The sequence below is a fragment of the Nicotiana tabacum genome, chromosome 17 (genome assembly GCF_000715075.1).
Source record: "Nicotiana tabacum cultivar K326 chromosome 17, ASM71507v2, whole genome shotgun sequence".
NCBI lineage: Eukaryota > Viridiplantae > Streptophyta > Magnoliopsida > Solanales > Solanaceae > Nicotiana > Nicotiana tabacum.
In genome coordinates this window covers 139,280,512-139,305,582 of record NC_134096.1, presented here as the reverse complement: position 1 = coordinate 139,305,582, position 25,071 = coordinate 139,280,512, and the positions used below count along the sequence as shown (strand labels likewise).

General features: G+C 35.6%; 2 protein-coding genes across 2 annotated transcripts; both read left to right on the top strand.

Moving 5' to 3' along the window:
• Nucleotides 1–1,216: 1,216 nt before the first annotated feature.
• Nucleotides 1,217–7,399, top strand: LOC142172140 (uncharacterized). Its single transcript, XM_075235920.1, has 4 exons — nt 1,217–1,519; nt 1,976–2,201; nt 6,191–6,384; nt 6,974–7,399. The coding sequence occupies exons 1-4, from the start codon at nt 1,217–1,219 to the stop codon at nt 7,397–7,399; spliced, it is 1,149 nt and encodes a 382-aa protein (XP_075092021.1).
• A 137-nt stretch (nt 7,400–7,536) lies between these two features.
• LOC142172139 (uncharacterized) lies at nt 7,537–8,166 on the top strand. Its single transcript, XM_075235919.1, has one exon. It carries the CDS (start codon nt 7,537–7,539, stop codon nt 8,164–8,166), a length of 630 nt encoding a protein of 209 aa, XP_075092020.1.
• The last annotated feature ends 16,905 nt before the right edge of the window (nt 8,167–25,071 follow it).

Sequence of the window (25,071 nt, the reverse complement as noted above, 5' to 3'; positions counted from 1 at the left end):
GACTTGTTCAAATAAATTTCATAAATATTAAAAGCGGTTAAAAAGTTAAAAATTCACAATAGGTTTCAAATATATATTAAATCAGATAATTAGGCCAATTATTAATAGTTATCGACCGTGCTAAAACTACGAAACTCGGGAGTGCCTCACACCTTCTCCCGGATTAACAAAATTCCTTACCCGGTCTTTTATGTTCGCAGACTATAAACAAGAGTCATTTTCCTCGATTTGGGATTTAAAATAAACCGGTGACTTGGGACACCATAAATTATTCCAAGTGGCTACTATGAATTTAATAAATAATCTCATTTCGAATAATGTCACTTAAATTAGAAAAACTACCCTAGCCCTTATTTCTTCGAGAAAAAGGAGGTGTGACACCTATTGTCATCATAACTATTTATGCTAAATGTACTATTCTGGAAAGAAGAGAGTTATGGAGCAGCCTTGGATACATCAGCCTCCCTGTTAGTGGTCCCTGGTGTATTGGAGGGGACTTCAATGTCATTCTTGATCTGAGGAAAAGTTGGGTGGAAGACCTCATAGGATGCACAAAAGCTTGAAATTCCAGAACTGTATGGATAATTATGGTACGACTGATATTGGCTATTGTGGTTCTAAATTCACTTTGTGCAACAATAGAAGACCAAGGAAAAGAATTTGGAAAAGGCTTGATAGAGTATTTGTCAATGATAAATGGACTCAAAAATTTCAAAATACTAATGTTAAGCATCTAGTGAGGACAGGATCTGATCACAGGCCACTTCTGATGAAATTTTCTGATACTTCTACCAATCACAGTAGTTACTTTAAATTCCTCAACTTTTGGACTAAGCAGGAAGGCTTTCTTAATATAGTTAAGGAAGTATGGGATACTGATATCAATAGTAATAGTATGTGGAGACTTCAATCCAAACTGAAATTACTTAGTAAAAGATTGAGTCAATGGTCCAGGGAAGAAATTGGCAACATTCATGCTCATGTCCTTGAATGGGAAGAAAAAATTCAGAATCTAGAGGAAATTGAAATCACCAACAATACTACGGATGACAGGGAGGAAACCAACAAAGCTCATGCTGAAGACATTAGATGGTTGAATATACAAGACTCTCTACTTAGCCAAAAAGCTAATATCCAGTGATTTGAGGAAGGAGACAGAAACACTCAGTTTTTCCATAGCAACCTTAGAGAAAAAAGAAGGAGATTGCAATTGTACATGATTAAAAATCACAAAGGCAATTGGGTTCATGGTGAAGAGAAAATAGCCAAGGCTACTACTAGGCATTTCAACTCCAACTTCAATCTTCCGACTCCTACTCTTGACCTTTCTATACTGAATTGCATCTACACTAAGATCACTCAAGAAGACAGGGACAACTTGGATAAAGAGTCTAATGTAGATGAAATAAGACATGTAGTCTTTAGTTTGTCTGCCACTAGTTCTGGTGGACCTGACGAATACAATGGCACTTTCTTCCATACCTGTTGGGACATTATCAAAGATGACATCAATGACCTTGTTTGAGACTTCTTCAAAGGTATCCCTCTGACTAAATATTATACTCATAATTGCTTGGTGCTTGTTCTCAAAATTGACTCCCCTCTATCCTTTAGTGATTTTAGGCCTATCAGCTTGTCTAATTTTACTAACAAGATTATTTTAAAAAATTTCTTTATTAGACTTAATCCGCTATTGCCTAGATAAATTAGTGCTAATCAGAGTGATTTTCTTAAAGACATGCTTATTTCAATACATTACTAAGAATAATAATGGTGGTAATGTTGTTTTGAAACTTGATATGGCTAAAGTATATGACAGACTCTCTTGGAAATTTATTACTTCAGTTCTTAGGAAATTTGGTTTCTCAGAACATTGGAATTTCATGATCATGAATCTATTGTCTGGCATTTGGTATTCTATTATTGTAATGGTAATAGAAAAGTCTTTTTTACCTCAAGTCAAGGTTTGAAACAGGAAGATCCCCTATCTCCTACCCTTTTCATCCTAGCTTCTGAGATACTTACTTGCCCTCTCAATGATTTATACATTTATGCCTCTTTTACTCTTTTCTCTATTCCTACTAGAGATCCACAGATCATTCACCTTGCCTATGCTGATGATATTGTTATTTACACTAGTGGCAACAATGATTCTATTAATCTTATCATGAAGATCATTAAAGATTATGAAAATAGCTCTGGTTAGATGGTCAAAAGTCATAAAAGCTTCTTCTTAACTGCCCCCAATACTTGTGCACATAGAATCAACAGAATCAGAACTGCTACCGGTTATATGGACAAAAAATCTTCCTTTACATATCTAGGTTGCCCAATTTATGTAGGAAGGAAAAAGATTACATATTTTGATGGTATGGTTAATAAAATTGTTAAGAAGCTTAATGGATGGTATGGCAAGAGTTTATCTTATGGTAGTAGATTGATTTTAATTAAGTATGACCTTCAATCTCTTCCTATTTATACTCTTTCTTTCATGTCCCCCTCCCCCCCAAGAGTACTTTTAACTTGATTAAAAAGTATTTTGCTAGCTTATTTTGGGGATCCTCTGGAGATCAAAGAAAATATCATTGGAGATCATGAAAAAAACTATACTTCCCATGTGATGAAGGAGGCATAGGTATTAGAAGAATGATTAATTTTAATAATATTTTAGCCACTAAATGGTGGTGGAGACTTAGGACGATTCCTTCCCTTTGGGCTAACTTCATGACCCAGAAATACTGTTCAAGATCACATCATATGAGTAAGAAATATGCACCAGGGGACTCACATGTAAGGCAAAAATTGAGAAAAATAAGAGACAAAGTAGAGCCACATATTCATTGGGTAGTAAATTCTGGCAACTCTAACATGTGGTGGGATAATTGATCGGGAAGGGCCCTTTCACACTTCTCTTCCCAAATGAAAGGAAGAATCCGAAAATTCTTGTGAAAGAGTACATTCACAATGGTGAATGGAACATTGAAAAGCTCAGAGATATAGTCTCAGATGATATTGTGGACCACATCAAAGGAATCAACATTGGAGACCAAACCTCCCCAGATCAAGCTATATGGAATCTCTCTGATAATGGTAGGTACTCCAATAAAACTACTCAAAACATGTTCAGAGCTATTAAAACTAAGGATCAATTCCTTAGTAAGGTATGGCATTCTAGCATTCCTTTTAAAATTTCTTTTCTAACTTGGAGATTATGGCTGTCAAAACTTCCATTTGATGAAGTAATCCTTAACTTTGGTAGATAAATTATTTCTAGATGTGTTTGTTATACTAATCATGTCAATAAGTCTATACAACATGTGTTTATGAAAAATGATGCAGCAAGGTACATATACCTATTCTAGGGTGGTTGAACCACTGGTGGAAATAAAGGTCCAACATCGCTATTCACAAATAAGCTTTGCAGATCATCACCTGTTGGGAAATATGAAAAAATAAATGCTCGTGTAAATATAGAGATCAAAAGAAGTTCAACTTGTACAAAATGAAGCAACTGATCATTTGGAATGTCATGGTTGTTGCATAGAGGTCCTTTCCCAAATGCAAGTTGACATTGCCTTGGGTCAAGTACTGTGATGATATGGCTAGACTACAACTCATCCCTGAAACTATTATGGTAACATGGATGAATCCACATCAAGGATCATTCAAGTTAAACATACATGGAAGCTTTATTCATCAAAATGGTAAAGCAGGGCTCGGATGTGTTTTGAGTAATGATCAGGGTGATTTGTGTATGGCCTACTCTCTGTCAGCAAACATCAGAAGCAACAATGAAGCAGAAGCTTTTGCATCTTTGGCTTGAATTAAATGGTTTATTCAGAATGGCTTCTCAGACTTCATGTTTGATATAGACTCTTTGCTCATTGTTAACATGATCAAAGAAAGACATACTGACAATTATAAAATAAAGAATACGATCGATGATATCTCACAGTGCATGAACCAAGCCAATATCACTCCTATGCATTGCTATAGAGAAACTAACCAGGTAGCGGACTAGCCAAAAATGGCTTCTAACACATCGGAGAGAAGATGTACATGTCTTTCTACCTTTTGCCCAGGGAAATCAAGGGAACTTTAATTTTAGATCAATTTCAAGTACCTACTATTAGAATGAAGTATGATAAGGTAAATTTCTTTGTAAGTTAAGCTTTTCCATCTTGTAATTTTTTGGCATAGGAGTGTGTTTCACACCTCTCTGATATTATTGTTTTTGGTTAGGGTGGACCCCCTAATGTTGTAATATTGGAGATAAGGAAATCTCCCCTTCCTTTCTAAAGATAATACAACACACCCAGTGATACTGGAAAATTATAATTAAAAAAAGTGGTGGCAGATACCGAGCAACAAGTTACCTGCAACCTAACGCACACCAGCACTGCTACAGCTTTTTGCATCACCATTGTCTATGCTAAATGTAGGACTACCCTCAGAAGAGACCTATGAAATGAACTATCTAATCTAGCCAATGGATTGACTGGACCATGGGCCATAATAGGTGATTTCAATGTAATAGCTGATCCAGTTGAGATGGAAGGAGGGACCCCTTACAGAATTGATAATAGCTTTGATTTTATTAATTGTACGGGGGAGTGTAGAGTGAAAGATGTTGGTTTTACTGGTAAATTATTTTACATGATGTAACAATAGAGATTCTCCTTATACAATTTGGAAAAGATTGGATAGGGTGCTCTATAACTCTGAATGGTTTGATCAGTATAATGAGACCACAGTTACTCACCTAGAAAGGGCTTGTTCTGATCATGTTCCCCTCCTCATTCAATTTAGTAACAACAATAATGACATTATTAAGTATTTTAGATTTCTCAACATATGGACTGAGCATACCAACTTTTTAGATGGGGTGTCTTATATATAGAATGCGATATATCAAGGTAACCCCATGTGGTTCCTTTATCAAAAGCTTAAGAGGACTGTTTCTAGACTCAGCTCTTGGTCTAGAGAGACTTTTGGAGATATCTATGGTAAAACCAAAAGGCTTGAGAATGATATTGTCGATTTAGACCAGGCCTTAATTAAGAATAACAGTGAGGTCAATAGAACCAAATTAAATAAACCAAGGCTGATTATGTTCGCTACCTTAAACTCCAAGATACTACTCTAAGGCAGAAAGCCAGGATTAACTAGCTGACTGAATGGGATTCTAACACTTCCTACTTTCATGGAGTGATTAAGGATAGAAGGAGGAGGCTGAACATCAACAAGATCCAGGATGAACATTACCAGTGGGTGGAGGGTACTAAAGAGTACGGGTGGGCATAAAATCTGAAAAATCGAATTTCGAACCGAACCAAATTAATTTGGTATTTCGATTTCAGTTTTTTCGGTATTTTGATTTATTTCGGTATAGAAATTTCAGTATTTCAGTACGGTATATGGTATTGGATTTTTTATATTTCGGTATACCGAAATACCGAAATAGATTAGTCCAAGCCCCACTTTATTTTTATTTTTTAGCCCAATAACCTTAAGCCCACACCTTAAAAGTCCAATACTCCTAATTTCCTAATCCCTTACCCTTAGCATAGCATGGCTTAAGACTAAATATTAACCCCGTTAAAGGGGCCCTTTGCAGTTTGCATAACCATTGTGGAAAAAGTATATCTTCCAGCAAAATATTTATGGTAAGAACTCAAGAGGAGCTCAACTACAGCAAGTAAATACATTTACTAGTACAAAGGTGAAATCGATGGGTCATTCATTCATATCAGAGACTTCTCAGCTTATATAAAAGGAAGTTGCATTCCATACCATTAATGAATTGCCTGGTATTAATGAATTGCCTGGTGGAATCTCAAACAACATGGATTACATTAGTTAATGGAGTGGGAAAGACAGTGAAGATTTGGTTTAAATCGAAACCATACTGAACCAAAATAAGAAATATTGAACCGTACCGAATTAATTTTGTACGGTATTTAGTATACACAATTGATAAATCGAATATTGAAATACCGAACCGAAATTCCTAATACTGAACCAAAATACCGAATACCCACCCCTACTAAAGAGGTGTCTAAAGCTCCATTGAGATACTTTTAGAGTATTTTTTGTCAACCCCCTGAATATAATAATTTCTCAGAGTTAGAGAGTATTACTCCCTTAATATTTAAAGAAGATAATAATAGTTTAATTGTTATCCCTTCAGAGGAAGAATTAAAGAAGTGTGTCTTTTCAATGGATCCAAATAGTGCTCCATGCCCCGATGGCTTCTCAGCAAAATTCTTTCAGGCTAGCTGGTCTATAGTTGGCCCTGATATTACCAGTGTTATGAAAGCGTTCTTTTGTGGAGCTAAGTTACCTAAATCTTTTACTCATACTTGTATTGTTATGGATCCAAAAGTAACCTCACCTCAATAGTTTTCCGATATTAGACCAATTAGTTTGTGTAATATTATCGGTAAATTTTTTGCTAAGTTACTTAGTTCTAGACTTAACAAGTTACTCCCTAAAAGCATTAGTTTTAATCAAAGTGGTTTTGTAAAGGGTAGATCCATAACTGATAATTTACTACTTGCCCAGAAAATTATTCAAGATATTAGCAAAGCCAATTATAAAGGGAATATTGTTTTGAAACTAGATATGGCAAAGGCATATAATAGGGTGACATGACCATATTTATGCATTCTTATGAGAAAAATAGTCTTTACTGAGAATTGGATAGACATGATTTTTAGACACATATCTAGTAACTAGTACTCTCTTATTGTTAATGGTACAAGATATGCCTTTTCAAATTAAAATGAGGTTTAAGACAAGGAGACCCTATCTCTCCATCTCTCTTTGTTTTATGTGCTGAGTTTCTTTCTATGAAACTTAATGATATAGCACATAGAGAGGATATTAAACCCTTTTATATGAGTAAAAAAGGTACTTTAATTAATCATCTTACTTTTGCTGATGACATTATCTTATTTTTCAGTATGTGCAGGAATGCTCATGGACAACCTTGTCTGATTATAAAAGGGTGTCTGGCCAATTAGTCAACAAGAAAAAATCTTGTGTTATTTTAGCTCCAAATGCACAACTTGATTCTATTGCAAGGGTAGAAAGGATTACCGGAATGGAGCACATAGAGCTTCTTATCAAGTACCTGGGATGCCCATTGTATGTTGGAAGGAAAAAAAATTCTATTTTCTCTGAGATGATCAACAAAGTGCTTAATGAAATCTTGGGGTGGCACGCTAAGCTCTTAGCTACGGGAGGTAGAGCAGTGCTGATTAAGCATGTTCTACTTGTACTTTCAGTATATTTATTAGCAGTTATTCATCCTCCTAAAGGTGTTCTTAATCAAATAGAAAAAATGATGGCTAGATTTTCCTGGAGTGCTACTCTGGAGAAGAAGAAATGTCACTAGGCAGCCAAGGATAAGTTAGTCTACCTTATGAGAAAAGTGGCGCAGGTTTCAAGAAGCTTCAAGACATCTGCAATGCATTTACAATAAAACAATAGTAGATCTTTAGAACAGGGCAGTCTTTATGGAAGGATTTATTAATGGCTAAGTACTATCAAAGGGCACATCCTTTAGTAAAACAGTGGTATTCAGGACAATCCCAATCCTGGAATGCCATGTGTAAAATCAAAAGGATAGTGGATCATAATATTTTATGGTTTATTCATAAGGGTGATAAAGCAGTTTGGTTTGATAACTGGACAAACTTAGGACCATTGTGCAATTTTTTACCTGAAGGGAGTAAACATAGGAATGTCAAGATCTCTGATATTTTGGTTGATGGTAACTGGCACTGGGAAGGATGGGATGTTTATTTTCCTGACTATCTGAGAAGTACCATCAACAAGTTACAGATCTATCTAAATCCTAATAGAGTGGATAAGCCTGTGTGGACAAGTGATAATAAAGGGAATTTCTCGGTGGCTTCTGCCTGGAACCTCTTCAAAAATAAGAAGAATAAGAATTGGGTGGATAGTACGACTTGGCACAAGTTTGTGCCTTTCAAGATGAATTTTATTGTTTGGAGGGCCTTGAGGGATAATATTCCTACTGATACAAGGGTCTCTAGAATGGGAATTACCACCACATTCAGATGTTGTTGTTGCAGGATACCTAGCACTGAAGGTGTTGAACACTTGTTTTGCAGTGTGGCATTTGCTCAAGAAGTGTGAAAAGTATTTTGTGGTCATCTAGGTATCCCCTACACTAACATCTCTTATAGACAATTAATGATCAATTGGTAGAATAAAAAAGCGTTGAATCCTATTAGTGTCTTGGTAACTAGATGTCTACCTGCTATTACTTTTTGGGAACTATGAAGATCCAGGTGTAGTGCCAAATATAATGTTGGCAGACCTAGCGTGAGGAGAACTGTTATTTTAATTTCCTTTAGTATTGCTCAATTAGTGATGAAACAATTCCCTGATGTCAAATTGTACCCTAATTGGGACAGTCTCTCTCAGCTGCTAAACTATAATATCTCCTGCAAGAAGACTTTGTTGCTCAGATGGATCAGACTCCCTGTTTCTTTTGTTAAAGTTAACTCAGATGGGAGTTATAAGAATGGAGTTTATGGAGGTGGTGGTGTAATTAGAGATTGTGACGGTCGTCTTATCTTTGCTTACTCTCTTGTGTTGGGACCTGGTACAAGTAATTGGGCTGTAGTTGTAGCCTTATTATTTGGTATTAAATGGTATAGAAACAACAAATTCGATAAGATTATTGCTAATAGTGACTCCAAGCTGCTGGTGGATTATGTTAATGGCTATAGCGGTACTCCTTGGAGGATCCTTAAAGAAGTGAAGGAGTAGAAAGTACATAAGGAACAAACTGGCTTCTTATTGGATCATTGCTTCAGAGAATCAACCAAGTAGCTAACAAGCTAGCATATATGAGCTATACTTTCTCTCAATCTCAGATTTTCTAGAATTTACCTACTTTCAGAACCTCTAACAAGAAGAGGACTGACATTATCTTCCAACCTCCATGACTTACGACCCTTGTGTAATATAGGTAGATCCTAGGTGTTTTTGTATAGATTGGATACTTCATATCTCATGGCTAGTTGGTCATTGTATACATGTACCAATAGCATTTAGATCATCTTTTGTATCAAAGATAGTTTTGCTATCTTTCAAGCTAAGGATGAGGGAGCTAGATAGGACTTTTTGTGCGTGCTCCCTCAACTCAATATACTCTGTTCGGAAAGATGGATAAAATTCTTATTTAATTTTAAAAAAAAAGGTCGAGAATTATGGCAGAAGATTGATGAAGAGTTAACATCAGGTGGATTCGGAAGTCCTCTCTCATTTGATTGCTAACAAACAAATTTTGAAATCCTATTCGCAGAATCTAGGAATTCAACCGTTTGCTTTCTCCTTTTATTTCTTTTGTGGAATCCTTTCATATTTGAGCCTCAAAAGTTGGATGTCATTTACCTGCTTCCTCCTTGACTTTGTTTTTACTCAGAGATTCAAAGATAGTTATCCAGATAACGTTGTTCTTATTTGTTGATGATTTTTCTCCCTATAGGGTATATATATTCAAAAGTAAGCAGCAGTTGGGTCAATACGTTTTCCTAGTTATATATATATATATGGTACTTTATTCTACGATATATACGATTTATCTATATAATATGCAAATTTTAAGAGTAAACATTTATATGTTTACACAAAATTAATAAATATAAGATATATGTCTTTCAAGCAAATTTAATAGTTTACGGTTGTTGTGTTATATATATATATATATATATATATATATATATATATATATATATATATATATATATATATATATATATACTTAATTATGATTAATTAATACTTATTTTCATCAAAATCTATTACTTAACCAGGGGATATAAATGTCATTTGGTGTAAACAACCATATTATGAGTTTTACCTCTGCAGCCAATAACGTGACTTGTTGGAATTTGTCACATCCTATAGATGTGTGAATTCAAAAGCCCTAACAGGGAGCATTTAATTAGTATAGCAATATAGGAGATATCTACACCTCATTAATTGCTAGAACTATTTCTCTGTATGTACCACAATGTTTTCGTGTTTGGAATAATTTTTTTTTTTGAATCGGCGTGACATGCCAAATTCTTCGTAGCAGCTCAGTTGCCCCGTTTAATTTGGGACTAGCTTTATGTAATTTCGAATTTTGTAATTTTAGTTCCATCTTGTACACTTAAAATTTTCCTTGTTCGACACTGTTTGGATTGAAAGTAGAGACTAAATTTATCCAAGAAAAGAAAAGAATCAATTAAGTAGTCATAAAACTAGGACCGTCGTCCTTGATAGAAAAGAAATTAATTAGAATTTGTGAAAATCGAGAGGACAGTGAAAAACTCAAATGCTTTGCTAAGAATAGGAATTGGTCCCTAGTGATTCTGTAAAAAGAAGTTGCAAGTTGCCGACTACAGGAATCAATCTAATATTGGTTGGTTTCATATGCAGAACGGCAAGCAAAAGAAGAGGAGTCTCTTAAATGAGTGCCATATCTTAGTTTGTCACGAGCAGGGGTGTTCGTAAAAACCCGAAAAATCGAATCTAACCGAAAATTAAACCAAATCGACCAAAAAAATCGATACTTTTTAGGTTTGGTTTTGGTTTTGAATTTTAAAAACTGATCAAATTTGGTTTGATTTTGGTTTTAATCAAAAAATAACCGAAAAAACCCGAACCAAACTAACTATAAAAGTAGCTATTTAAATTTATTATTACACACACACACACATATATATATGTATGTATGTATATTTTTATATAATGTTTCTAAAATTTAGTCATTTATATTTTTAGTCTAGTTCTTTGCTATTATAACATTCTAATTTGATTGGTAGTTTTCTTTTGCTAAGTATAAGAATTTATTTCATGTTAAAAATAATCGATTTTTAATTGAGTATTTTAATTATTCATCACTATTTGATTCAATTATCAACAATATATCTTGGTAAATGATAGATTTCTCAAAGAGCGATTGATTTGATAGTGTTACGTTGAAAATGTAGTCGCCGGAATATGCGTTTGATAGTGTATGTCTCATATTTAAGAAAACAACTAATGAATAACCGAAAAAATTAAAAAACGACAAAAACCGAATCAAACCGAATCGATAAAAAACTGACTTAATTGGTTTGGTTTAGTTCCAATATTTGGAAAACCGACTTACTTGGTTTGGTTTCATTTTAGGGAAAAATCGACCCAAACCGAATAATGAACACCCCTAGTCACGAGCATATAGCTAATAGAACACACACACACAGTGTTATAGCTATAGTGCATATTATTTTCCATTCATGAAGGAAGAGAAGAAGGGGTCTATCTCGTTTTCAACTCGAACTATGTATGATTATGTTAAAAATTAACACAGTGTAAATATAATACGATCACACTAATTCTGGATCCATTATTTTTTAATTCTAAATTCGCCTATGTGTGTAACATGAATTGATCAACTAGGTCGATAAAGGTTTGATTCCCTTTCTAGGGTCTGGCTGGTTAGTTTTGCATTAAATTTCTGGGCTGTCCTATGCCTATCCATCTCCCCTTCTCTGCCTCTCTCTCTGTGCTTCTTTCATTAACGCGCAGTGAATTTATTTATGTATGAGAGAGATAAAATTAAAGAGAGATTCCCTTTCCCTCTTCTCATTTATGATTCCCCCTTATAATTACTTGGTTGGTAGGACTGCAAGTATCACCATCATGGGCATCCTTTCTTCTTTATTTTTCCTCCGACTAATTTTTTGAAGAGTTAATATTATGTTTTTATGTTGTAACAAGCTAAGTTTACCCTTTTGTACCATTCTATCTTTTAAAGACAGTTATGCCCTTTTTATTACACTTTTGTTTTTTTCATTTGAGGGACTGGCTACATTTCTCAACCAATCTCTAGATCAATAGGTTTAGGGGTCCATTTATGTCAAACCAGGTCGTATCGAATCTCTAGACTACAAGGACTTAAATTTAGTTGAAACTAAGCATTCAGCACAGAGTTCCAATGTGAATATGTTAGCTAAGAGACGTTGATAAGCAAAGTGTTTCAGGTCTCATAACATCATAAATAAGAGAGAATCAAAGATAGATATTCTGAAAGATTTCAAATTTTACTTCGAGAGTTCAATTACCGATCCAATTGGTTTTATTTTAAGCGTGGAGTTTCCACTTCCTTAGAAGTAAAAAGTTACGTAGTAATTAATGTATATTGAAATGTAAAAGATTGATAATGTGTATCTGTAACTCCTTTTATGGGTTCGATTAGAGATTGGTTGTATTGAAAGGTTATGAATCCATTTATAAGTTCGATGCCAATGTCTTGATTTGGTGCGCCCTTCCAATTAATAGTTGGATAAAAATTCTTTCTGGCATTTGTTATGGATATATTAGATATGCCCTAGATCTAATATCATATTTGATGATTTGAACATATTTTTGTGAACGTTATTTGATATAAAAATATATGGCGTTTGATATTCGTTTATCATAGTTATTATTATTTGCTCTGATACCACTGTTGGACGCGACGTGAACAACTCAAACTTGTTTTCTTGTTTTCAATAGGAAAATTTCAATGTTTTAAATTGGATTTCATGGAAAGTCTATGATTCTCCTCGGCCACCAATATGGAATAGAATTGTATTTTTCCATTAGAATATTATAGAAAATTTCAATTATAGAATTGGTCTTCACGGTTGGTGAGTTTTGTCCTTAACTTAATGGAATTTCAATTTCAATTGAAAATTTACGTTTGTTATTAGAATTGCAAAAAGTGGCCGACTCTAACTTTTCCTCAAAGCACTGGAAAAAGGATTACTAAGGCAACCTTTTCCAGTATAGTGTGTGTATATATATATATATATATATATATATATATATGTATGTATGTATGTATCAGTACATATACGAAGAAGGCAAGAAAAAGAAAGAAATGAACTACAACATATATAATAGGTTTGCCACATCAAGAGATATTGAAAGAGTCAAGAAATACTCTTGACAAAGAAAATTTAGTTTCTTGGTCTTTCATATATATGAGCTAAAGTGTTTTGAGAAGATCTTTAGCACAATAATTCGTTCAATATGTTCGCGGGTTTCATTGATCAAAGAGTTAATAGCAAGGATTAATCTCAGTGTGGATACGCATAGAGTCTTCGCATTATCGAAGAAAACTCTGAAACGGGACTCTTTTCACCAGGTACGTCTTAGATCCGATCTTTGACATGTAAATAAATTTTAAACACGAAAAGTTCTGCCTAGCATTGTTATTATCTTCCGCTGCGTGTTATGAACACCTTTACGCAATCCAGCAGCATCATCATCCCATTCTGAGGACTCACAAAAATTACCCAAATAGTGCCACTATTTGTTCTACGTACAACAATGTATGTAACTACTTCAACAAGTCTGTGAATGAGATAATGTTAGTTACATCAGTTTTCACAACTCCTTAACGCGCTCTATAGCAAGAAATGATGTTAAAAAAAGAAACCTAAATGGAATGGTAGTACGTATGATCGTTCATAAAGAGTTGCATTACTAACTTGTAAGGAAAAGTGTCAAGAAATGTAAATTAAGTTGGAGTAAACGTTGTGGACTCTGTTTCTGTAGTGAGAGAGAGAATCGAAGGAGATGGGTAAAAGGCAAGGGGAGTAAGGGGGGGCGGGGGGTTGGGGGGTAGCAGAATAATGGAGTTAAATGCACTGGCCCGTCCTTCTGCTTTGGTAGTCGCGGTTTTAAATGCAGTCTACAGAGAACCATTTAACCATTCTCTACTCTTCTCTTTGTGCCCATCCTTAAATTCCCCCCCAGACATTCCCAACCCTCTCCTCGCTCTTCTCCCACTCCCTTTCTTCATTATTCTTCCCCTTTCATCCTCTTTGCTTTTCTGCCTTATACTATTGTTCACACCTCTTTAGGGTTTTTACAACAGAACACAATACTAACAATCAGGTCTCAGTCCCAAGTAATATTGAGGTCACTTGCATGAATTCTCTCCGTCCAAAGTTGTAGCTTTTTAGGGTTAGGTCTTCTACACAACCACACTCTACAACCTTAATTTCATCTTTTTGTTCATCTTCCTTGTCGTTCTACGCCCACTCCCCCTTGTTCTTCTACACAACCACTCTACAACCTTTCATCTCTATGTTCATCTGCCTTTGAAGTAACGATCACTTTGCTTTAGGGTTTTGTACCACAGAAGAGGTGCTTAAGTTAAAGACCTTTTTCTGGCAGATAATCACATACTTTTCCTATGAAACAGTAACTCAGGTATTGGCCTGGTTCACTCAGACAACAAGATGAAACTATTTGAATATTGAATGGTGGAGTTTTGGTTTGATTGAGCCGTGCCAATATCTCAGTTTCTCTTTCACCATAGCCATGTCTGCATAATTTAAATTTTAGTCGGAGTAAAAGAAAGGTTTCTACCTCCGAATGTGAAGACAATACCATCTAGGGTTTGTAAAAGTGTTTTTTTTTTTTTTTGAGGTTCATGTGTCTCTTTTAATTTTTCTTTCACTATCTTTTTTTTTTGTTTAAAATTAAGGTTGACTGCTCTTTTTTTGCCTTCATATTAGGTTTAGTCTCTATCTATCATTTCTTTTCATGTATGCCTGTTCCTATTTATGTTTTTTTTTAAAATTGTATATGAAATATCCAGACTTGCATTGGGCTACTCAAAAATGAGATCAATAAGTGAACATTGGTATTTATATCGTCCATTGTTTAAGTGCACAAGCTAAGCTAATACAGTATCTCTTTTTATTTCGTTGCTTTTTGTTTTTCCTCTAAATTAACTGATGGATTTGTCCTATAGTGTGAGAGTGAAGTACTAGATGATAATTGATAAACTTTTCTAGAGTTATATATAATGACGACCATACTAATTGGACTTCTGGATTCCGTTCCCTTTTGCTTGCTGAAAATTTAAAGTTGGAACATGCTGGAAATCATGAAATTATTTCTCAAATCTCATCTAGGAATAAGATAAGAAGCATGAGTTGTATTCAGTTAACTTTTTCCTTTATATAGCTAATTGGTATTATGCTATCTCTGTTTAAATAGATTCATTACTTTCCTTGGCTTAATATATGTCTCCTTACTTGTATTAGTATCTTTCTCTAAAAAGGGAAAAGCTATAAAAAGAAAAGAAAATGCGCTATTTATCTTGCTTTCCGCATTTGTTTTTTAATATAAAAATAAAATAAAATGCCCAAAAGTTTGTGAATAATTCACTAGTTGTTTTATATCATTGCTCAAAAGGGGTAAAAAAATGTTTGAAGAGGAAAATTACGTAGTACTTCTCTGTAATTTACATGATTATTCTTTCTCGAGCGTATTTGTTTTTCCATTTATATGGGAATGATTTGGCACAAAAATGGGTCATCATTTAGCCAATTTTAATTTTCGTTTGCTGGTGAGAACTTGCTTATCGAATTCTTCTATGCATAAAGTATGTGAGATAATGGAAATATAAATTCTTGTTCTTTGTTTGTTTATAGTGTATACAAAGAAATCATGGCTTTGTTTTGTTGCAAGGTGCTTCTCATCTCATCATCTTTCCGGTCACAATCACAGTCGTTATTCCGATGACTATGTTCCTTGTCTTCATTCTCATGAAATACAAGTACATAGTAATAATTGTTGGTTTTGTGTGACTTAACAAATTTAGAAAAGAATGCAATGATCGAGATGCTCTCTTTAGTTTTTTCAGCAAATGATCCGTTGAATACAGAGTTTTATAACATGGAGAAAATAAAGTTGTTTTCTCATATTCAACTTTCAACCAATAGAAGATAGAGATAGATAAATAATGTAAAAGAAAACTGTTCTTCTTTTCAACATATTGAATGCATAAAATTTAGAATTTATACGGGAGTTCTAAATTATTTTTAGCCTTTTCTTCTTCTTTGATTATCATGTTTTATTTGGATCACGTATGAATCAATGATATGAAGAAAATGAAATGAGAATAATTTTGAAAATTTTCTGTGTGTATATTTCTCTGCACAGTGTAATGTATATATGCAAAAGAATAGAATCTAGTCTAAACAAACTTTGTCAAGTGGCAGTATTTTACTAGCTTACTCCTAACAGCTATTGTAACAAACTAGGGAATATTTATAAAAGGAATAATTCTATCCACTATACAGATTATTCTTTGTATCTTCTGGGTTCTACTACAAATGGGCCGATGGAATCATCTGAAGCTTTAAGGCCCATTTGTTGTAAAACTAAGTCCAAACAAAAACCAAGCCCATTTAGAATTGAGTCCAAATGTCTGACTCATTTTGTAAGATATGCATCCCTTCTTCAAAGACAAAACAAACATCAGCAAACCTAGCCATCTCTCTTTAATCTCTCTTCATACTTCCATCTGAAAATTCAAGAAGAACTTCATTTTCATTTCTAACACCAATATGATTGTGATCCGTCTTGCCATTTGAAGAACTTATTCAAAACGGGATGGACTCGGGACAACTTAATGGTATTCTGCGAGTTGAGAAGAGGAGCGAACATAGGAGAGTGAAATCAGCCCGGCGAGGAACCGTTGTCTTACGAAGTGACAGTCTAGTTCGACATGTTTAGTTCTTTCATGAAAAATAGGGTTTTTCGCGATGTGGATAGTTGTCTGACTGTCCGAATGAAGAGGAACAGGAAGTGAAATTAGGATGGAAAGATCATCAAATAAGCGGACCAACCAAGTGAGCTCAGCTACAACGCGTCGCATTGAAAGGTATTCAGCCTCTGCAGAGCTGAGAGAAATGGGTGCCTGTTTTTTGGATTTCCATGAAATTGGGGATAAACCAAGAGAAATAAAAAATCCATTGACAGATTTGCGCGAATTAGGACAAGTGGCCCAGTCAGAATCACAGAATACAAGGAGCTGATATGAAGGAGATGAAGACATGAAAAGTTCAAGTCCATGATCCTTCAATAAATAGTGGTGGATACGAAGCGCAACATTGGGATGGGGTTGTCTAGGATCTTGCATGTAATGGCTAAGGTGTTGTACAGTAAAAGATAAATCAGGTCTTGTATGTGTCAAATAATTCAGCTTGCCCAACAAATGGCGATACAAGGTCGGGTCAGGAATGGGGTCACCAGTCTGAGCAAATAGGCAAACAGAAAGGTCAAGAGGACAGGAAACAGGCGTCTTGTGGAGAGAATCAAACTCCTGCAGTAAATCAAGGGTGAATTTCCTCTGAGATAAAATCAAACCATGAGGCTCGCGAAGAACTTCCATGCCCAAAAAATAATGTAAGCTTCCAAGGTCCTTGATTCTAAACTCCTGATGTAAAAAAGCCTTTAATTCAGTCAATTCCTTTGTATCATTACTTGTTAGTAGTATATCATCGACATACACTGCCACAATAGAGATAGAAGAATCTGTCATTTTAAAGAACAAAGAATAATCGTTCAAGGAATGTGTATATCCCATGAAATTAAAAGCAGTAGTAAGCTTAGAGTACCATAGTCTAGAAGTTTGACGAAGTCCATAAATGGACTTCTTCAACTTACAAACATAGTTAGGAGAAGGTGGTATAAAACCAACTGGGAATTTCATATAGACTTCCTTATTTAAATCACCATGTAAGAACGCATTGTTCATATCCAATTGATAAAGACCCCAACTTTTCTTAACTGCAATAGCTAAAATACATCTAGTAGTGGTCATCTTAACCACCGGGGAAAAAGTTTCATTGAAATCTATCCCCCCTCTCTGTATATCACCTCTTATTACCAACCTAGCCTTTAACCTTTCTACACTACCATCTGAATATTGCTTTACCTTGTAGACCCATTTGTAAGGTAAAGCTTTTCTACCTGGGGGTAATTCTATGACCTCCCAAGTTTTGTTGAGCTCAAGTGCAACAATTTTCTGTTCCATGGCTTCCTGCCACCCTAGGTGATGTGCATCCTGTGAACAACTAATAGGTTCATGCATATTAGACAGAGAATTGAGCATATGTTGATTAGTGGTGGAGAGGCTACTAAAAGACAATGATGGAGGAGAGAATGGGGCAAGGAAACATGCATTACTCACATCTGAGAGTTGAAGAGCATTACAAATGTAATCCTTGAGGTATGTAGGAGGATTGTGAGGTCTAGAAGATTTTCTAATGAGAGTATCCAGCATAGGTTGAGAAACGGGTGAGAAGAGTGAAGGAAAAGGTACACTAGAAGATGAGTAGCTTGGTGATGATCCCACTGGTAATGGGCTGGTAGGAAATAGTATTGTACTAGGGTAAGAAGTTTGTGGTGAGAGTGTAGGAGATGAAGAAACAGTAGGGGTAGAGGAAGGAGTAGAAGGAGAGTGTTGGTTGTCTGATGAACACAAAGGTGAGGAGGAGTCTGAGTTTAAGGGAAATAAGTTGTGCAATGGAGCTGCTGGAAGATAAGAAGTCCCTGTATAATTAGATTTGAGAGAGGCAAAAGGAAAGAATTCCTCATGGAATATTACATCTCTAGAAATGAAAACCTTTAATGTCTTGAGATCAACCACCTTATAACCCTTTTTACCATGTGGATAGCCTAGAAACACACAAGGAACAGCCCTTGAGGCAAATTTGGATCTATGTCTTGAAAGAGTATAAGCAAAACATAAACATCCAAAGCATCTTAAAGTAGAATAACTAGGTTTGGTTTGAGAAAGGACTTCATAAGGGGTCTTGAACTTTAATACTCTAGAAGGGTATCTGTTGATCAAATATGTGGTTGTAAGCGGGCATTCTCCCCAAAATGATATAGGTAAATGAGATTGAAACAATAAGGCTCTAGATGTCTCTAGAAAGTGCCTATGTTTTCTCTCCACAACTTCATTCTGTTGTGGAGTGAAAACACAACTGGTTTGATGTATAATTCCTTGGGAAAGAAAAAAATCTATTTGAACAGTTCCAGAACCCAATTCAGAAGCTTTATCTGATATGATTATCTTAACCTTTGTATGAAATTGCCTCTCTACCATGGCTAAATAAGATTTTAAGATAGTAAAAGCATTTGATTTGGTACTTAGTAAGTAGGTCCAAGTCCCTCTACTGTAGTCATCAACTATGGTGAGGAAATATTTCACCGAAGAAGAGGCTGGGGAGTTTCTGAAAAAGATGAAAGTGCAAGACTATTCCATTATGGAGCAGTTAAAGAAAATACCAGCTCAGATCTCTCTTTTGTCTTTGCTGATACATTCAGATGAACACCGTAGAGCCCTGATGAAGATTTTGAATGAGGCATATGTTCCTGATAAGATCACGGTGAATCACTTGGAAAAGATTGCTAGCAAGATCTTCGAAGCAAATAGGATCACTTTCTCAAATGATGAACTTCCTATGGAGGGTACAGAACACAATCGGGCTCATTATCTCACGGTGAAGTGCGAGGATTCTGTTGTCTCAAAGGTGCTGGTTGATAACGGCTCTAGTGCAAATATTTGCCCCCTGTCCACTTTGCAAAAGTTGAAGATCGGCACTGAAAGAATCCACATGAATAGTGTATGTTTTCGAGGCTTTGATGGAGGAGGGAAAGGTTCTGTCGGGGATATAATGCTCAAATTATCGATAGGGCCAGTTGAGTTCACTATGGAGTTCCAAGTGTTAGATGTGGCTGTCTCCTACAACTTATTGTTGGGAAGGCTCTGGATACATGCTGCTCGAATTCTTGAAGTCCCCAGCAGAGTCGCCAGAGCTGTCACACCCCTTTTTCTACCCGCAAAATAATATTGTGTGGATTAAAGGGTTTTTCCAATTAAAGTAATAAAATTGAGTAGGGATTAATTTATTTACAGAGTCGCCACTTGGAATTGATTTTGTTGGTGTTCTAAGTCACCTTTTATTTGAATCCCTAATCAAAGGAAGATTTGACTCTATTATTATTGGTCTGCAAAAATAAAGTCCGCGTAAGAAATTCTGTTAACCGGGGAGAAGGTGTAAGGCATTCCCCGAATCCCGTGGTTCTAGCACGGTCGCTTTTATTGACTAAAATTTGGCTTGAATTATTTTTGGATAAAGTGTGTATTATTTGCCTTAAGTTACTATTGTCTAGTACCGCTTAATAATTAATAATTTTGGCCTAGGAGCGTGCAAGCACACAAGGTCCTTATTTGATTATATGTATTAAAACAAAGAACGTGTCGGTACACATGGTTTAAATACAATTAATATTGAAGAGTCAAGGAGCGGGAATGCACACATGACTACTTTATTAAAAAAATAATAATAATAACGACCAAGGACCGTGTATGAACACATGGTCTACATCTCAAACGTGCCTAAAATTGTCTATTGCTTAAATTAATTAAAAAGCGCTTCTTTTTTATATTTATTACTTGTTCGACTGAAAAAAATAATATTATTATTAAAAATAATTTTCACTAATGCAAGACTTTAAACCCGGGTAAACTTATGTTAAACTTTTATGGTATTGGGCCACTTATTTTATTTAACAAAAGATAATTTATTGGTTTTAAAGAAAATGCCCATCTTACTTTCTATTGTCATTGGGCCTACAAATTTTAGCTTATTTGGCCCATGTTGCTTAAGAGCCTCGATGACCGAGACAACACAAAATAACAAGTATTCTTCTAAGCCCAAATTGCTTCTTACATTGATGTCCAAACTAAAAATTATTTTTTTTTTCATAAAAGAAACTTACATGCTAATTATTATCTTTTATCTTCTTAACCAACTTATTTCTTAAAGACTAACATAATATTTCTACTCATCTACACCAACATGGCACTAATCAAACTATACTCATTAACAACATAAAAATCATGACTAAATATAAAAACTACAAAAAATGGTAATACTTCAATGCTAAAGAGAAGAACTATATTAAGTATAACATTATGTTGACTATAATTTAAAGCATCAAAATATTTGAAGTTAGAAGTCTTTCTTAGATAATTATACATGAACCATGAAAGTAACTCACGGAAAAGAGCCCAAACTAAACAAACATGGTTAAAAGTGGGGTCTTTATCTTTTCCTTAAACTAAGTAATCTTAATAGAATGCAATTTCAATCACATATATAAAGAAGAAAACGATAATTTAACTAATTTTTAACAGATTTACATGATGATAATACTAACATAACATTCATCTTAAAACAAAATCAGATCCAATATGTTCCATCAACCAAACCGGGATCAAATCCTATCTTATTATCATCAAGAATCTGCAATATAAGAATTTTAAAGTTACCTGGTTTGTAGAATAATAAAATACAGCAGTGCAGCAACAAAAAACTCAGCAGCAAATACAGTAGAAATAGCAGCAACTCAAGTGTTAAGACAACCCAGAAAACTCAACAAAAATGCTTGAAACTGGTAGCTATCAACTTCACAAATTGCCTAAGGGATCTATCTATTTTTCTCAAGGTTTTTTTGCACACAAATAATCCTCACAAAACTCTGAAATTTCAGCTTGTTATATGTATTAAGCTGCTGATTTTTCTCAAAGATATATGTCTTTCAGCAACTCTCCAAGATGTGTCTCAGTATAAGATAAAGTGTGTAATAGAGTGTCCCCCTTTTCAGTGAGTAAGGAACTCTGCATTCTAAGTGTAAGACAGTCCCTTTTATAGGAGAAAAACAGCCCTTTCAATAGGCAAATAAAGTTAGATTTTTGGACAGATTTTGGTTCACCAAAAATCTGTCCAAAAGACTGACTTTGTGTGCTAAACACTGTTCAAGGTCTGTCCCAAAGGTGAAAGGATAACCTGAAAATCTGCTGTGTCAGAAGCAAGGAGAAAAAATGTCCTTTCAGCCACCCTACTAGTAAAAGTAAGCTACTATTACCCTATTTTGTGATAAAATAAACTAAACTTCAGATTTTAACCATCAACAACAAACTACTTTCTCAACATAAATCAAACTTGGACAACTATGAACTGACAAAGTATAGACGAGACTAAAAACGTAATTGAACTCAGTATTAAAACCAACTTGATGGGAATGAATTGGATTTGTGCAAACTAATTACTAAACAAACAACTAAATTCACAAACTAATGCTCAAAACAAAATGAGCATCGTTAATAATCGAACAACGACTAACAACAACTAAATAATCAACTAACTAAGTGAACGATTTAACTAATACACTAAAGATCATGTTTAAATCAATAACGAATCTAACAAACCACTAAAATAAATAGAGATAGCTAATTAAATAAACCTAACTTGAAACTCTAATTAACAAGAAATAACCAAAACAGAAAAAATAAAAAAAAATCAGAAACTAATCTACTAAAAAAAAAATCAGAAATTAATTAAAGAGATGTCGATTATACCTAACAAGTATGCTTGAAGCCGAAAAATAGCTAAAATGGGGGTTCGAGGCATTTTGGCGGTGGTGAGGCGGTGGAGCCATGGCGGCGGCAAGGAGCGGGCCGGCGGCGACGGGGATTTTGGGGGTGAAATGGGTAGGAAAAGATAGGTCTCGTGGAGCTCTATCCATTCATGTATGTGTTGTAGGGTGGTGTTGGTCGGAGCTTCAAGAATTTGGACCAAAAAGTGGCGGCTAAAGTTTCTTAGATCTAAAATTCAAGGAGTTTGAGGGTTTTTTGAAGGAATTGGTTTGGAGATATGGGAAGAAGAGATTATGGAGATTATAATTTGGAGGTGTTTGGAGGTGGTCCGCCGCCGGTGGGTGATTTCCGGCGGCGGCGGCGGCGGTGGAGAGAAGAGAGAGAAGAGAGAGAGAGAAGAGAGAAAGAGTTATGGGGTGAAATGAGGGAATTTTTCAGATTTTTGAGGCTTTAAATACCTCTTGAGAGATCAAATACGGACCATTAGATCAATGGGTGATCAATGGGTGAGATTTGATCTTGGGTTACTTAATGAAACGACGTAGTTTTGAGGTAAAACTACGTCGTTCCGGACCCTTTCAAAGGCAGCCCCTTATCTTGCACTTTTGGCCACTTTCTCTTTCAAATTTGGCCCAATTGCTTTCTTAATCCTACTTATTAAACTAAATTTATACAAATAAATAAATTAATTAAGTAACTTATTCAAATGATCAATTAACTAGATTAATTCACCAATTGAATAGTTAGTTAATTCCTAAAATGCACAAATAAAGAAAAAAATATTTTTTGGTATTTTTATGATAGGAAATATGCAATCAAAGACACAAAAATTGGGAAATATAATTAAAGCAACAAAACACTAATGACTTTAGGAGATATTAAAATAGTACAAAAATTAGGTATTCACAGCTACCCCTCTTTGCTCGAGAACATGAAGAGTTTTCGTGCAAAGAAAAGTCAATGCCATGGCTAATTTTTGCTCACATATTATTCCAACGAAAGCATTTTTTAAAAAAATGGTGATCGAACCCTGCTTCCGAGGTAGCCTACATATCCTTATTTAGAGGAATCAGGTCAGTGTAGTTCTGGGAAAATTTGGTAGCTGGGACTATCAGACACTAGATTTAAGACTATTGTTGCTTCTGTTGTTGCTGTTATTGTTACTTGCTGCTTGAATCAAAAGGAAAAGAGAAAGAACTACATATGTCTGGAAACTAAGAGTTACAAAATTCCTAATCTATATGTCTTATGGAGTCAAATCTTGATTCTTGACCTGCTCGCTTGTGTTGACCTTAGATTGGATCTTGATGCTCTTTGAGGAAAGGATCATGGCTCATTCTCGATTGCTTGCTTTTCGGATCAGAGTTCGGGAAAATAAAACTCGAGAAGCTGGGCTGCTGACACATTATCCAAGCTAAACTGCAACTATCTTGTGACTGAAAAACTTCTTTATTATGATGAGAAAGCTGAAACTGCAAGCTTTAATCGTCACAACATGTGCTCTACGGCAGGGCCTGCAAAGCCATCAAAGACAAACAAAACAAACAAAATTTTCTGCCCCAGTTTGGCACTGAGAAAATTTTGCGAGTTATTGGGTAAAACTGCAGGGCAGCTTATTTTATTTGAAAAATCCAAAAATGAAACTAAAGGCTCCGAAAAGGATGTTCTTATCTTAGGTATAAAATTGATATAACTTGGACTTAGGAGGTGCGTGTCCCATGGGTATCGTTGGAATGGCTGTGAGATTGAAGGACTCGAACTAGGAATTGCATCTCCTTGGAATAATGACTCATATTAGGGAGTGCATCTCCTATTAAAATGAATACGGTTGACTCAAGCTAGGAAGTGTGTCTCCTACGAGTGAGGTTGAAAGACTCGGACTAGGAAGCGCGTCTCCTAGGATTAATGGTTCATATTAGGAAGTGTGTCTCCTATTGGAATGACTCAAGCTAGGAAGTGCGTCTCCTACGAGTGAGGTTGAAAGACTTGGAGGGAATGTAATCAGGGGTTGGCACCCTGTATCATTGAGAACGAATGTAACCAGGGGTTGGCGCCCTGTATCACTAACAAAGAATGTAACCAGGGGTTGGCGCCCTGTATCACTAAGGGGGAATATAATCAAGGGTTGGCGCCCAAACTAGGAAGTGCATCTCCTACGAGTGAGGTTGAAAGACTTGGAGGGAATGTAACCAGGGGTTGGCGCCCTGTGTCACTGAGAATGAATGTAACCAGGGGTTGACGCCCTGTATCACTAACAAAGAATGTAACCAGGGGTTGGCGCCCTGTATCACTAAGGAGGAATATAGTCAAGGGTTGGCACCATAACTAGGAAGTGCGTCTCCTACGAGTGAGGTTGAAAGACTTGGAGGGAATGTAACCAGGGGTTGGCGCCCTGTATCACTGAGAACGAATGTAACCAGGGGTTGGCGCCCTGTATCACTAACAAAGAATGTAACCAGGGGTTGGCGCCCTGTATCACTAAAGGGGAATATAATCAAGGTTTGGCGCCCAAACTAGGAAGTGCGTCTCCTACGAGTGAGGTTGAAAGACTTGGAGGGAATGTAACAAGGGGTTGGCGCCCTGTATCACTGAGAACGAATGAAACCAGGGGTTGGCGCCCTGTATCACTAACAAAGAATGTAACCAGGGGTTGGCGCCCTGTATCACTAAGGGGGAATATAATCAAGGGTTGGCGCCCAAACTAGAAAGTGCGTCTCCTACGAGTGAGGTTGAAAGACTTGGAGGGAATGTAACCAGGG

What these genes read in the sequence shown, in the direction of transcription:
- LOC142172140 (XM_075235920.1), top strand. Translation starts at nt 1,217, where the DNA reads ATGATTAAAAATCACAAAGGCAATTGGGTTCATGGTGAAGAGAAAATA. An exon ending in AAGATGACATCAATGACCTT is followed by an intron (nt 1,520 to 1,975) that starts GTTTGAGACTTC and finishes GGTTTGAAACAG; the next exon opens with GAAGATCCCCTATCTCCTAC. An exon ending in GTATTGTTATGGATCCAAAA is followed by an intron (nt 6,385 to 6,973) that starts GTAACCTCACCT and finishes CAGTATGTGCAG; the next exon opens with GAATGCTCATGGACAACCTT.
- LOC142172139 (XM_075235919.1), top strand. Translation starts at nt 7,537, where the DNA reads ATGGCTAAGTACTATCAAAGGGCACATCCTTTAGTAAAACAGTGGTAT.